Source organism: Candoia aspera, chromosome 8, assembly GCF_035149785.1.
Source record: "Candoia aspera isolate rCanAsp1 chromosome 8, rCanAsp1.hap2, whole genome shotgun sequence".
Taxonomy (NCBI): domain Eukaryota; kingdom Metazoa; phylum Chordata; class Lepidosauria; order Squamata; family Boidae; genus Candoia; species Candoia aspera.
The window spans coordinates 54,143,340-54,159,943 of NC_086160.1; the positions used below are offsets into that span (position 1 = coordinate 54,143,340).

At 37.2% G+C, this 16,604-nt stretch overlaps 1 protein-coding gene across 1 annotated transcript in view; it reads left to right on the forward strand.

Moving 5' to 3' along the window:
* ELOVL6 (ELOVL fatty acid elongase 6) overlaps positions 1 to 16,604 on the forward strand; it is a 58,107-nt gene that overhangs the window by 33,198 nt on the left and 8,305 nt on the right. The window contains exon 2 of the mRNA XM_063310323.1: positions 15,672 to 15,803. Within this exon, the coding sequence (XP_063166393.1) occupies positions 15,672 to 15,803 (132 nt within the window). The remainder of the gene's footprint in view (positions 1 to 15,671; positions 15,804 to 16,604) is intronic.

Consider the following 16,604-nt stretch of genomic DNA (forward strand, 5'->3'; position numbering starts at 1 on the left):
CAAATTTGGAAAACACAAGAATGGCCATCAGACTGGAAAAAATCAACTTATATCCCCATACCAAAAAAGGGAAACACTAAAGAATGTTCAAACTATCGCACAGTGGCACTCATTTCACATGCCAGTAAGGCAATGCTCAAGATCCTGCAAGGTAGACTTCAGCAATTCATGGAGCGAGAATTGCCAGATGTACAAGCTGGGTTTAGAAAAGGCAGAGGAACTAGGGACCAAATTGCCAATATCTGATGGATAATGGAAAAAGCCAGGGAGTTTCAGAAAAACATCTATTTCTGTTTTATTGACTATTCTAAAGCCTTTGACTGTGTGGACCATAACAAATTGTGGCAAGTTCTTAGTGGTATGGGGATACCAAGTCATCTTGTCTGCCTCCTGAATAATCTGTATAACGACCAAGTAGCAACAGTAAGAACAGGCCACGGAACAACGGACTGGTTTAAGATTGGGAAAGGAGTACGGCAGGGCTGTATACTCTCACCCTACCTATTCAACTTGTACGCAGAACACATCATGCGACATGCTGGGCTTGAGGAATCCAAGGCTGGAGTTAAAATCACTGGAGGAAACATTAACAATCTCAGATATGCAGATGATACCACTTTGATGGCTGAAAGCGAAGAGGAACTGAGGAGCCTTATGATGAAGGTGAAAGAAGAAAGTGCAAAAGCTGGCTTGCAGCTAAACCTCAAAAAAACCAAGATTATGGCAACCAGCTTGATTGATAACTGGCAAATAGAGGGAGAAAATGTAGAAGCAGTGAAAGACTTTGTGTTTCTAGGTGCGAAGATTACTGCAGATGCTGACTGCAGTCAGGAAATCAGAAGACGCTTAATCCTTGGGAGAAGGGCAATGACAAATCTCGATAAAATCGTTAAGAGCAGAGACATCACACTGACAACAAAGGTTTGCATAGTTAAAGCAATGGTGTTCCCCGTAGTAACATATGGCTGCGAGAGCTGGACCATAAGGAAGGCTGAGAGAAGGAAGATCGATGCTTTTGAACTGTGGTGTTGGAGGAAAATCCTGAGAGTGCCTTGGACTGCAAGAAGATCAAACCAGTCCATCCTCCAGGAAATAAAGCCAGACTGCTCACTTGAGGGAATGATATTAAAGGCCAAACTGAAATACTTTGGCCACATAATGAGAAGACAGGACACCCTGGAGAAGATGCTGATGCTAGGGAGAGTGGAAGGCATAAGGAAGAGGGGCCGACCAAGGGCAAGATGGATAGATGATATTCTAGAGGTGATGGATTCGTCCCTGGGGGAGCTGGGGGTGTTGACGACTGACAGGAAGCTCTGGCGTGGGCTGGTCCATGAAGTCACGAAGAGTCAGAAGCAACTAAATGAATAAACAAACAAGGTTATACCAGGTGTTACCTATTTTGTTTTTTCTAACCCATGGATAAAATAGTTCATGAAACTATTTTAGCTCACAAAAGGCCCCTGGTGTATCCGTTATTTTTGGTCTGGAGCTTTTCACACTAGAAATTTGATAAAATCACTACAACGGTGGCAGGTTTGACTTTTCCTGCTGTCTCTGTCACATGATCCCCACCATGGAATGTACATGTACATCACATTTTAATTTTTTATTTTATCAAATTTGTGCTAGCTTGCTCCCAAAGATCCAACCAAGATTCCTGTTCTGGACTTAATAGTATTTCATTATTATACATGTGAAGTTAGATTTTTTTTTTTTTCCCCACTTGTTCATCACTTGCTGAGCCTTTGTTGTACTTTTAATGACCATTCTTTCCGTGTAAGCATAAATTTTTGTTTTCCTTTTTTTAACCACTCTGAACAACATGAGTAATATAGTTGTATCAGCCAACTCGGCCATCTCATTGCTCACATTAACGCCAGAGCCTTTTATGTGTAAGATAAAAAGGGAAGAACTGTTAATAGTTTAACTATTTTCCACTCTTGGATTTTGTGTTAAGTATTTAGTACAAATCTTTACATTTCTCTAGTATTTAGTTCCAGGGTTCCTTCTTCAGCTTGCTTTTAATGTCATTTATAGCCTTCTTTTGGCTACAGGTAATAACTAATGAATGAAATAGATGAGCACAACTTTTCTTTGCATGGGTGCTTAACCCTCCTATTTGCTTAAATTCTCATTACTGTATTATTTTATGTCCATTACAGTGGCACTCCACTGTGTTTTAGACCTGCCAGATACAGTTATTACTCAGGCACATTTATCTGGACAGTTCAGTAAGGTATAGAGTAACTATTCTTATTAATTATTAAATTGGTATCAGCGTATTAAGTATGCCAAAGGCCCAGGTAGCATTTGTAAATATTGAAAATAATGTTGGATGGTGACCAAGAAAACCAGATTTGATATCTTTGCACAGCCATGAAGTTGTGTTTAGATCACAGTGATTCCTTCTCAGTCTAGCCTATATCACAGAAATATAAGACACTGTGTGGCTATGGGGGCTAATCAACATATGAAGCATATGGCTAGGGAAGCTAGTTGATAAAACAGTGCTCCCCATCCACTATCTCATATGGGTAGACTACATAAAAGAAAGATTTGCATAGGACTAGTATTATTATTGACCCTAATCAGAAATTAAAGTGGGGGAAAGTAGGTTAGCATGCTCCAAAGGATTGCCTCCTGAACATGAAGGTTAAGGATGCTCTTTAGATAAAGGTCAGGTTGGCAGTACCATTGATAACTGTCAAGGGGAATAAAGAACTAGCGGGCTAAATGGCAGTCAATGACATAATATGGTTAATGTAAAAATAAAATGAATCATGTATAGTGAGGGAAAAAAATAAGGAATTCTTATTGTTCTGTGTTGCATTTCAGTGAGTGTAGAAACCCCATGAGTTATTGTGGTGTGGCCTGCTATACAAAAACATTTTGGCTGTGAGTAATGGGATCTCTCATGTTCCTAATTTAGATGAAATTGCTACCTCTGTTAGAAGAGCTCTTCAAGTTATGTGCATACTTTTTTGTCATATATAGTTACGCATCAAGCATTCCCAGGACTGAATTAGCCTCTAAATTATAATTAAGTGCATATCCTGCTGGATAACTCAGTAAAATTATAAGCAGCACAGGTAACATATTTTGAAAGCTAAGTGACGTAAGTAAAATAAGCCTGTGATTCTTTATGTCACATCCTCATTTTTGTGATCCTGTAAGGAAAACAGATCCTTTCTTGTATGTTTCCTTATTTCCCCTAAATAAAACTATGATAATTATCCTGGGCAGGTATTGAACTTCAACAATGGGACTGAACATTGCCTGGGAAGATTGTGATGAGAAAGTTTATGTAAAAACAAAACAAGCACTCCTAGTTTTCCAAACCTTTTACAACCTGTTTGCTTTCCATAACTCAAGTTTTTCAGATTAATCTGAGCATAATATGTTGACAATGTGGGTGTGGAGTTTAGGAGAAAACGAGATTTATTCACATCGGAAATGCTAGATATTCATTTACAAGCTCTCCATAATTGTTGTTTCAGCTGCCCTCAGCCAAGTTTTGTCCATTCAAATAGCCCCCAAATACTTCTTAAACTGAATCTGACCATTTAAACCCACAGTTGTTTCAGGAATGTTAGTAGATGGTTAAAGCTTGACTGCTATTGTGTTCCATTTTAAATATTTGGAAGACAATTCCAGGTATTAAGAAGTGAAGACTTCCAAAAAGATTCATTGTGGTGTTTTAGAAATGCTTCAGAAAAGGTGAATAATAAATTAAAATTCTCAGATACAAGGTGAAACCAGATTATGACCAGCTGAGATCTTGGGACATTCTAGGAGCTATCCACTCCCCAGAGTCATTGAGAGTTGGGCAGCATACAAATTTAATAAATTATTATTATTATTATTCTAGTAAATGTGGTTCTGAGATCTGGGTAGCGATCAGGTAGTAGAATTAGTTTAATGTTATAAAGGTCTGCTACTGATATGTGATGTATATTTTAAATATCACAGATGATGCAAGCTGGTAGCTGGTTGTGTCCTTTCTTAGACTTGTTGTGAGAGGGAATTTATGTGTAGCATTTCCCATTTTAGAGATTAACTGCAATAAATAAATAGCCAATGACTTAACACATTCACAGGAATAACTATATGTGTACATGCTTGAGATATCATCATCATCATCATCATCATCATCATCATCATCATCACAACATGCATTTCTCTCAAAACAGTTCCATTTTTGAAAGCTCAATACAAGCACAGGAAGCAGAAAAAGAAGGCACTTATCATTTCCTTGTTGTCATTTCTTGTGTTGCTGAAGTTAGGTTTGGTATTTTGCAGGAATATTTACACATGTTTAAATGTACCTACAGAATAGACTAGTTTTTTAACAGCACATTATGTCTTTGAGGATAGTCCAATGAATTCTAAATGGGAGCATATCAATGCACTGCTTACTAAAGACAGGCTGTCCCACTTCAAGGAAGGACATAATTGGCATACCAGGATAAGCTGGGAGAGGATGCTTTGTGCCACTCTGAAAGTCCTCACACAGTGATGATGGATATCTACCTACCTACCTACCTACCTATCATTGGGCAAAAGTATTAATGTCAAGGGTTGGGTGAAAGAAATAATATCTTTGGGAAATGTCCTCTGGTTATGAGGAGACTTATAGTGGGAACATGGAATGTAAGAAGCATGAACATGGGAAAGCTAAACAGTGAAATGAATTGACTATACATTGATGTTTAAGGCATTAACCAACTTAAATGGCTTGGAATTAGAGGAACATCAATAACCTGCGCTATACTGATGACATTCCTCTGATAGTTGAAAATGTAAATGATCTGGAAGCTTTGATAATGAAAGTCAAGTTGCCCAGTGGAAAAAATAGAGATAAGGTTAATTATAAAGAAGACCAAACTAATGATAATAGGTACAGCAACCAGCCTTAGAATTCACAGTGGATATATTGAAGTGGTGAGGGCTTCTTAGGATTTCTTAAGTCAAGAAATCGGCTAGCACTTGGTGCGGTAGCAATGAAGGGCTTGGTAAAGATGTTCAGATGTCACAACGTATCTATACTTATCAAGATTAGAATTATGCAGTCAATGATTTTCTCTGTGACACTCTGTGAAAGTAGAAGTTGGATTTTGAAGAAGCAGAATTGAGAGACAGTATTAATGCTTTGGAACTGGTGCTGGAGAAAATTACTGAGAATACCATGGATAGCCAAGAAAACAAACGAATCAAAGAACAAATCAATTCAGAGTTCTTGCTCAAGGCTTAATGACCAAGCTCAAATTATAACTTTTTGAACATATTATACAAAGACTAGCTCTCTTGAAAAATCTTTAATGCTTGGAAAGTCAGAAAGAAAGAGATGACCAGCAGCAAGGTGGATGGACTTGATTACACTGGTGATGGGTATGTTATTGGAAGACCTGAACGCCAGGTTCAGATCATGCTGAAGAAGGTCTATCTATGTGATCACAAAGAGTTCATGACACATAATTAGACTATGTACAGTATATGGTGTGTGAGAGAGCCAGTTTGGTGTAGTAGTTAAGGCATCAGGCTAGAAACCAGGAGACCGTGAGTTCTAGTCCTGCCTGAGTCCCAAAGCCAGCTGGGTGACCTTGGGCCAGTCAATCTCTCTCAGCCCTAGGAAGCAGGCAATGGCAAACCACTTCTGAAAAACCTTGGCAAGAAAACTTCAGGGACTTGTCCAGGCAGTCACCAGGAGTCAAAAACCTGATTTGAAGCCGCCCACCCCAAAATTTAAAAAGTGGTTTGTGTACATGTATGTTTATTTGTCTAAAATATGAATAAGTATGTATTTGTATCTCATAACAGAGTCCTAAGCTTCTGAATTGGCATCAAAAACATGGAGCAATTTATTATAAATAAATATTGCAAATGGTGTTTACTGTTTTCATTTGCAACTTCCCAGAGAACTGGATCCTTAGAATTGGATGCTTATTCATTACTGGCAGTTGGCTTACTAAAGGTAATAGGAGCTGGGTCAGTGTGATTTTCAAGGAACACAATGAACAGTTGCGTCCCCTGGGAAGGGAAGGAACACAATACTGTGGAGATCCCTTAGCACTGCTTGGGTACCATTGTAACACTGCATAGTTTATTTAAGCATAACTGAATTGAAACTGAATGGCTTGCTAATTTGGTACACGGAAACATTTTAGGTCATCAAACCTGCTCTCCCTACCCTTTGAAATATGGGTATAAACATGTTACAGCTTTGTTAAACATGCTTTGTTTTTAATACCTTCATTTTTTGAGTGTTACGACTTGATTGTTCAACTTTTCCAGAGCATTATCCTTCCCAACTGTACTTGTAAGGCAGGAGAAAATTCACTCACTCAACATTGATCTGTGCTTAATGTCTAAACTTCTCTGTTCCAAACTTGTAAATCTGGTAAGCCTCTTCTATCTCTTTATTCTCTATATGCTTTCTTCAATCCTGCTTCAACTGGTCCAACTGGAAGAAGTGGTAATAGCGCATTTCTAGACGACATAGCAATTCCCAGAATGCTAACCTAACGGGGAAGAGTGGATGGAAAGGAAAATATAACTATTTAGGAGGTTGCTTGCTTGCTTGATTTATTTATGGTTTTATTTACAATATTTGTGGATTCCCCGAGTCATGAGACTCTGGGTTGTGTAGAACTAGGAAGATAAACACAGCAATGAAAGCAAAGCAATAAAGAGAAATGAGAAAAGGAAGGGAAGAGGAACTGCAGTTCAGTGTATTAGCAACACCTCTTCATTTAAGACATAAAAGGACACAGGTAATTTTTAGTGCAGCAGAACGTAGGGACAATATCTGATTAGGAGTATAATTTTAATTGAGCCATAGATGTTTTGAATACTTGGTTAGCCCTGTGGCCTTATTCTTGATGAGCAGGAAGTAGGTTGGCTCATCTTATGTCCCGGATATAAAGCTTATTGGGTATGATGGAGCACAATTCCCTAGCTTGGAGCCGTATGTGCTTTTTTCCTATCTTCTGAGAATTGTTTTTAGATACACTGCCTATGTTCTATGGCATGGGGAGAGGTTCATTTATCAGGGATCTGCAGGTTTTGAGATTATGGAGTTCAGAAGTTCTAGTCCATGGATCTACTGGTACTTTATAATGGAGCTAGCCCTTTTCTTGCTCATCTAGTAATGTTCCATAGTTTATTCTCATAAGACCCAAGCCTCCTCAGCTCCTTACACTTCAGGAATGCATACGTTTTGTTGGCTTTTGGGGAGCAGGAGCACTCCTTCCAAAGTGGGAATTGCTAGCAGAAAACCTCAGATTGATTTAATTTGAATTAAAATTATATGAATATTAAATAAATTAAAATTATATGAACAGTTGAATTTAATAATTGTCCCATTTTGGCACATTAGCGATTGTAATTCAATGGCTACTTTTGAGAAGGGGTTGGGACTTTTCGTTGTGTAGTATCATAACAGAATATTGCTATAAAGCCAGGAGTGGATAACATGCAGTGCAGAGAGGCCTGTCTGACCATGACTGTGAAAAAATGATGTTGCCATTTTGAGGTGGGAAACTCATGAAACCCAAAATGTCTGGCTCAAATCGGGCCTATTGCATTTAAAAGCAAATAAATATCCCAAAGCTTAACTTCAAACTGAGCTCCACATGTGTGTTATAGCCTTGCCATTCTGTGTTCCTCAGCACTCCGAGCAAGGTTAAGTTTGAGTCTTTCCCATCCCTATTAGAATTAAATAATTAAAGTATCCAGTGTCCTATTCACTAGGTAAGTGTTTCTCAACTGTGGCAACTTTAAGATGTGTGGACTTCAACTCCCAGAATTCCTCAGCCAGCATGGCTGGCTAGGGAAGTTGAGAAACACTGCACTAGATGTTGGGAGTTTTCGTATATTTTTAAATTAGTTCCATTACATTTCTGTGTCTACTTTGATGAAGATAACCTCACTAAGCTTGGGGGAAGGAACATGATGGGTACTGAAATAAAAAGTTGTTCTTTTTTAGAAGACAGCTATCCCACCATATTTTGCAAACAACTGTATCCCTGCTACATTCCTATATTGTTAATGTTATTGATGTTGTTGTTGCAGTTTAAACCCCACCTTGGTACAATATTCACCGAGTTTTGCTATCTTTCAACTAGTCAGTTTAATTCAACATTTGCATTGCTGACTTGGATGAAATGGTGGAGGGAATGCTTATCAGATTTGCAGGTAACACAAACTGTTAGAAAGCAAAAGATTTGCTTTCTGATATTCTAGAAAGCAAAATTTAAAATAATTTTAATTTGTTACAGGACTGTGTTAAAAACAACAAGATAAGGTAATAGAGACCATGCACAGTTCTTCACTTTGGAAAAAGAAACCAAATTCTTATAGTGGTGAGAAATTATAAAGTCTAGGAGAGTAATGGAAGGGATTGAACAACCAAGAGATAGTGGGTGAGTCAGTTGATACCTTATTTCATAAATGGCAAATTAGCCTGGATAAAAAGAAAACTGGGAAGAAGGGTTTCAAATCATTCAAAGAGATTCAGCTTTAATAATTCTGTATAATTCTTGCTTCCTTGATCTTACCTAACTCTATAGGGCTTGACAATAGGATGGAGGATAATAGCTTGATAATAGAACATGTGAAAAGTATCTTCATATTGTATTCATCAGAAGCTCAGTATCAATCAGCAGTGTGACATGGCTGCTAAGAAGATAAATATAATTTTAGATTGTATCAATGAATTGTGGGAAGCAATAATTCCACTCTATTTTCTATTAGTCAGTCTCCCTTTCCAAGTATTGTGACTAGTTCTGGGCACTACACTTAAGAAACATTCAAATATATTGAATGCAAGTGCAGAGAAGGCCAGCAAGGTGTACTGGTATGTGGGTATGACCTTGGGAGTCGGGGAAGAGCCACAGCCAGGGGAACAGTTGTACAAGGGACAGCTTAGCTCACAGAAGGAATATGGGCATGGAAAGCATCTCAGAAGGGACCCTCCCTAGTTTCTTGTGCTGTAAAGGCGAAGGGGGAAAAATGTACTTTCAGACTTGCAAGGTTCTGTTAATATAACTTTACAATACAGTAGAATTAGTCCATCTGATCAGGCTCTGATAGTGGAACCCGTTAGCCAAAGAAGTGATGACCTTCATTGAGCATGTTTAAGCAAAAACTTGGACAATCATCTGATGTGGATCCCTCCTTCTTTCTTTCATTCATTCTTGAATTGAGAAAGAGTTGGACTCAATGGCCTACGTGGTCCAAAAATGCTTCTGTCAAAGTAAGGGCTCTGTTCCCACCAAGGATTTCTCTTAGCACTTTTGGTTGTTATTGTGGGAAAGGAGCCAGCAAATACTAAATACATTGGTGAAAGATGCTTGTTCCCTTCTCTCAACAGGAACACTCTGTCAGCAGAAGGGGACTTTTTGGGAGCAGACATTGCCCTTGCTCACCATCCCACTTGAAAATCTCCTTTTATTCATTTTTCCATATATATTGCATATATTGGCACATTGGTTTTTTGTACATATGTAAATATACATACAGTATCTGCATTTAGTCATGAGCAGGATCACTTGTGACATAGTTAATAAATCAACTTTCACCATGATGGATGGTGACACAGGAGTCTGGTTGTTCTTTGAACTTAATGTTCTTTTTCTAAATTTAGAATGAAGAGCCTATAAAGCAAGAATATATTCAAATTCAGAATAGAAATGAATGCACATATAGCAGATTTAAAGTTTTGGTATTCATTTATACATTCTAAATAACTTGGGGCCAGAATATATCAGAGAATGCATTCTTGCATATAGGTGTGTTGAACCAATAGAATATTTGTCAAATGCCCTCTTGGTTGTAAGGACAGATGACTTTTTCTTTGAGAAGCCCACCTCTAGAATTCCTTTCTCTCCAGAAGTAATTTAGGTGCATGTTAAAAATGTTTTTAAAGTTCTTATATACTGTATAGATATTACTTATTTACTTAGTCATATTCCCAAAGTGTTACTAGTTATAACATTCTTAAACAATAATACCAACCACTTTAAAAATGCTGAATACATGTCTTACTCATCCAGCATTTAAATTTTTTTGTTGTGCCTAATTTATCTTTTATGAATTCAAAATCCTCCCTCTGGGGTTTTATTTAATCATATGAAATTACTGAAAATTTTAGAGATGACTTTGGTCCTCCCAGCCTTTCTTAGCATAAGATGCATATATTATTAATTTTAAGAACAGTTATTTTTAAGTTTGATTTTGAGTGAAGCTTAAGAATTATGCCTGCATTTCTGTTCTAACATAGTATCAGCCCCACAAGGTAGATCAGACCAGGAAATCAAGTCCACAGGAAGGCTAAAGCTACTTTTATTGAGATTTGCTATAATAACAGAAACGTGCAAACCTGATTGTACTGTACGGCCTCCCCCTTCTTACAGTTTGGTGGCACCCCTGAGCCACTTCTGAATGTAATCTTGGTCTGAACTTAAAAAAATCCTTTAGCCCCTTTTGCCCAGGCAATGGTTCCTGTGTATCTTCGTCAAGGTTATCTTCTTTATTCTCTACAAACAGTATGTCTAGTAATCTACTAAAATCTTTGGTCTCAGTTTCTATATAATTTAGTAGTCATTGCCAACTTCAGCAAGCAAAAGTAGAAGCCAAGTAATTAAATGACAGGTGTATTTATGTCAACCACAGCACAGAAAATAATTTACTGCCTGGTGTGTAAGAATAAGCAAGAAAGCAAGAAACTGCCTTCTACAAATAATTCAGTAGAAATGGGAATAGTTAGAGTGAAAAGATATGTCTCAAGTTCAAGCTGAAACTAAAAACATCCTTGAAATCTTATTTTATTTGTTTCTGATCTTCCTGTCATCCGTGCAACTTCCAAGATAGCTGAAAACATGCCAATAGACAAAGAGCAATGCCACCAAACAAACAAACATACGAACTTGGAAATAAAAACTACAAAGGAATAACCTCAGAGAATTTTAGGAGTTCTATCCAACAAATTTAATCAGAAGTTAAAAGAAGGGTATAGAATGGGATTGTTGAGAATCTGCCATGCTAACATACTGTCAAAATGTAAAGTAATATTCATAAGTAACATGAACATATTCTCCTGTCTTTTTGAAAAATTGATGGAATTGCTTCGTGTCACAAGCTACCCTTAGTATAGCTTAGTATAGCTGAAAGAAGGACAGTTCCAATATTAGTGTTATCTAGTGCTGGCAAATAAAGTGGAGGATGTACCTTGTGTGAGTGCAGCCACTTCCTCTTTGCAAATTGTTGTCTCCCTTTCCCTGTGCTTTAATCCTTGCCAGTCTGAATGGTCTTCAACTCTTAAAATCTTATTTTTGGAGACTGCCCTGGAAGGAGAAGGAGGGCAGTTCTGTTAAGGATGAAAACAATTTGCATTTAGCACAAAAACTTTGGACTTGAATATGGTTAGCTGTGTTTGACGTGGTAGAACAGACATCCTAGCGTTGTGTTGTGCCTGTTGGTGCAGTGTGTCCAACAAATACCTCCTGCTAAGCTCTTTGTCTTACTCTACTCTTCAAAAATTGGAAGATTACAGTATTTTAATTTCAAACAAAATTTATACCGAAGATAGTATTCTGAAAAGCAAAGCACTAGCTTCCCAATCATGTATGTCATGGCTCAACTCTTGGTGTTCTTTGAAAATAAAAAAATGGTGCATGGATGCAGTCTGATGCTTTGTTTGTAAATATGCTTCCATTTACAAACAGACTTCCATACTTTATAACAGTTAGCTAATATGTTGCTAAGGTTATATCTTATTATACATTTTGTGTATTCTAGTTTCTCTTATGTGCTTGTAAACTAAAGAAGAATTTACCTGAATATTTCCTTGGGCTAGGTGGTCCCACCTCCACTCCATCCCCCTCCCCACCAAGTCTTCCAATTCATGTAAAGGAAGAATGAATGTTCACACCTTTCAGATGCAACACACTTGGTATTTCGTCAGCAAAAAGTCAGAGCGAGAGAAAAACCATAATCAGTTATCAGATTTTTGTTTCTCCAAGAATTGAACACAAAATCCAACACACAGTACTGGATTTTTTAAAGAAGGACTCCAAATTCAGATGCACATCCTAATGGGAATGGCAGATTGACGGTAGAAATATTGGTACTAAGGAAATATTGCTCAGTCTGGGTTTTTGAAGATTTCAGAAAAGCAAAGGTCAAGTGAAGTCAAATTCCAGCATGACTCTAGTTTTTAAAAAAGGACTGAAAGGTGATACAGAAAATTATAGGCTGGCATAAGCAACTGAACATTGTCAGGACACACAGTAATTGCTTGTTTGAAAAAAATGTGGTGCATTTTAGGATTACATCTTATAGAAGTTACTGAAATATTGTAATCTATAAAGGTAGATATAAAGTGTTATATAATTCCTGCTTCCTGTTAACCCTCTTCCTCCCTTCCATTTTCTGTGTCAAGTGTTAGATTGTAAGCTGTTTGGGTTGTGATTTGACTTCTTAAAGCACCAGGCCTACTGATGGTACATACTAAGAAATGTTATACCCATCAGCCCTTTTAAAGTAGGCACATCAAGAAACAGAAGCAACAGGGATTCAGGAAATATTTTTTATTGATATAGGATAGGATGACAGAATCTTGGAAGCCAATCAGACTATCTCTCTGCCCCATCTTATATCAAAGAAAATCACAGTAAGTTTCTGAGTTTCTTTCTACTTTCACAGAATTGAGTTGCTGTTCCTTCCTTGCTTGCTCTCTTCCCCTTCCCAAAGCCAGATCTAATTTATTTGTATTGCTGTCTCTTATTTTGTTTCATTTTGGTTCTTTTTTCTTATCTTCATATCATCGTCAGAATCATCACTATTTTGCTATTTCGCCAGATAATTTCATTCTTTTCCAACCATATTCTGACTTCTCAGAGTCGGCACACTTTATCACTCATATCAAGCTCTTTTACTGAAGCGTTGTGGGTTTTTTTTTTCCTGTTTTCTTTCAGTCTGTGCATCCATTTATCAATTTTTGATTGGCTTCTATTTCCCAAAGGTCACTTTCATAACTTGTTGTCTGTATTCACCATTTAGTGGACTTGTGCTGTTTGAGGGTTGTTGGTGTTGTTATTATTATTCCATAATAACTTGTTTCGCTTGATAGATCAATTTGCTCAGAACATTCCAATTTTGGAACATATAAGGGTGGAATTAAAGAAACGTAGCTTTTGCTTCCATACAAAAATTCCTTCCCTTTGCTTACAGTGGATGAGAATGCATTTAGAGCAATTCTTGATAAATCTTCCCCCAGCCCATTCTGAATGTGGAGCTCTTACTCTTTACTCCTCAGAGTAAAATAACCAAATACTCTGTGTGATACTATGTCAGGGAAGCTAGGATTATGCCTTTTACAGCCCATCTATAGGCACAGTACCTAAATACCTAACCAGTGAAGCAAAAAGTCTGTTTTACTGACACCTTACACAGAGAAGAAGAATGCAGCTAATTTGGCACTTATGACCTTTAAAAATCAGAAATAAGGAGCTAATTAAAAAGTTGTGAAGTGACCTGACATGCATAAATATAGTTGTTGACCTACTTAAGATAGTTTGAGTTAATGTCAGGAATAATTTGGATGTCATTTTTTGGTAAGTGCAGTTTGCCTATAAAGAATGAAGGAACTGAATGAGATCCAAGGTTCGGGCATCCTCTGCATGGAATTAAGTTACGTTGTGTTCAGCCGTGCTCACATCTACACACACACTACACATACACACGCAGAGTGAGATACAATTATCTCCATAATTCTGTAGTATTTAATATAAATTCACAAGAGGAACAATCATTTAAAGAACTATTTCAAAGAGTTTGGGTCCAAGCTGTACCATTCTGAATATTATTTATTTATTTATGAAAGTTATAAGAGTGCTTGACCACTCAATCAGACTTGAACCAGAATGTACATAATAAAAGCAAGAGACATATTCAGAATAAAATTGATTATTTTTTTTTATTTGAACTGCTTTGAGATACAATGTGTTCAGATTCAACCCAAAGTAATCTGTCCTTCATAAGCACAGGTAAATGCTAGTCTATCTGTGTACATCTCAGAAAGCTAAACAGAAAGCTAAAGCTATAAATTTGATTAATATTTGAATGGGAGACCATTAGTATTTCCAGAGCTATAGTCTATTCCAGGGTTTCTCAACCAGGGTTTCACGAGAGGTCACTATGGATTCCCTGGGAGGTCACAATTTATTTTTAAAAATATTTCAAATTCAGGCAACTTCACATTAAAGAGGTAAGTTTCATTCTTTATTTTTTAGTTTAAGAATACTGTTAATGCATATATACAGGCCTACCCATGAAACAAATATAATAATTTTGTAACTTCTGGCCTATATTTGAGCCTGAATGTGCAGGGGTTCCCCGAGGTCTAAATATATTTCAAGGGTTCCTCCAGGGCCAAAAGATTGAGAAAGGCTGGTCTATACTGACAGTCAAATTTTAAAAAAAGGCAGGGAAAAAACAACGGGAACCATTTCTGTGTTGTTATCAAAAAGCCTACATAGACATGTCCCTGCAGTCAGCAGAAGCCAAGTTCAATATGTAGGAAACTATTTTTACCTGTCCTTAATATGTGATGTATAAATCTGTATGGAGAAAGGAAGACACAAGATTAAAATGCAGCCTTGGCCGGTCAGCAAGACATCTGCTTCTACTGGATTCAATGTTCTGTTGAGGGATTTCAAGCTATGAAACTGTTTCCCTGTACTCTATGGCAAAAGCTGGATGACTTTCTGTCTTTAAACTTCACTAAATAAACTGTTCGGGAATATGTCACTGGAAATCTCTCAATTAACTGCAAGCTGCAGTGCCTTACAGTTCTGTTTTAAGATCTAATTAGAGGTCAGTGCAAGACACATATTTTTATTATGTTAGTGAAACTCTTTATGTATCTATTGTTATGTTACTAGCTACTCCAGTATTTGGAGTCACCGTTACAGTATTTTTAGTAGCATCCAGAAGCAGTGGAATGCCTAGAGTGCATCTTAGATTGCTAATCAAAATCCCAATTAATGCTTGTGAGCTATTCTTCCGTATAGATATTGGCTAGTCTATTAAGGTATTGACCTTCTGTTAATATACTTGCCTATACCTAAAATCCTCTATCACTAAAACACACAAAAATATTTTCACTGAAAATACTGGTCCAGTTCAGATGTAACATGGTGGTTTGCTTTAATTTGTTTTTCTATATTTCTTAAATCACAGTTACCCATGTGCAGGTTCACATGGCATGCTGAGCCGTGATTTAATCACGATTTACTAAATAAACCACAATTGGCTGAGTTTACACAATGTGCTAAATCCAAACCAAAGAATTACATTATGCTTTAGCCTGAATTATGTCAGAATCCTGGATTAATGCTTGGAATACAACAAGATGACAAGGTAATTCTATGGGTTGCACATCATAATTACATTTGGAGTTTATTACACAGAGTGCTTAATTCGCATTGAACAATCTATCTAAACTGCTTTCGTTGACCAAAAATAAAAAGTAACACATAAATGAGTAGCAATAACCTGAATGCTTTTCTGTGTCAAATACCTTCAGATACAGGTGGAAGACTTGAACAGCTAACAAACTGACTGAATAGCATTTTGTGATTGAGGTTTGTTTCTTCTTTCTTTTTCAGGAAAAAATCTTTCCTGTTTTCTGCTCTATATGCTGCCTTTATATTCGGTGGTCGGCATCTAATGAACAAAAGAGCAAAATTTGAACTAAGGAAACCATTAGTGCTGTGGTCTTTGAGTCTCGCAGTCTTCAGGTAAGTTACTTTTAGCAAGAAGTTACTCATGTGTGTTTTAATCATTAACTGATTTAAGTAATAACAATATTTTAAAAGTTAATTCTTTAAAAAACTCAGGTTTCTTACCTCTTACAACTGCCTTCCCCAGTCAGGAATCTTCAGAGACAGGGAGATTTCAATGCTGAGAATTCCCAGTCTCTGTATTTTATAATTTATATGTACCACGATTGCATGGTGTGAACTGTCTTTTCTGTAGCGGTCCCTACCCTGTGGGACACCCCTTTCCCCAGTGATCTGGCCATAAATGGCTGGCTATTCCCCCAAGCCCTGGGGTGGAGTGAGATGGGAGCTGTGGATAGTGTGTTGGGGACATCCCAGGACAATGGCCATGGCGGGGGCGGGGGTGGGGTGGAATTGTCTTTGTTTTTATGTTTCTTTTTTACTGTTTTGTGCTTTTATTGTTGTTGTGAGCCACCCAGAGTTGTGCTCTAAGATGAGTGGCCATACAAATCTTTTAAATAAATAAAAATAAACTGTCCCCATGAAACCTGTACTGCATGTCCTTTCAAGCTTCATTAAAGCATATGAGGATTGACTCAAGATTAAGAAATGTCTAAGGGAGTAAGTACATTATTATTTTCACTGTCTTTAGTGGCCATTTGCCTTGTGGATTTATTTTGTTTACCATAGGTTTATTAGAATTCTACCATTACAATCTTGTACTTGTCTACTCAAAATTAACTCACATTGGGATCAATACTGCTTAATCCTAAAGGGATGCATTGTAGAAGGAGAGATCATTAGTAGCCAAAAATCAGG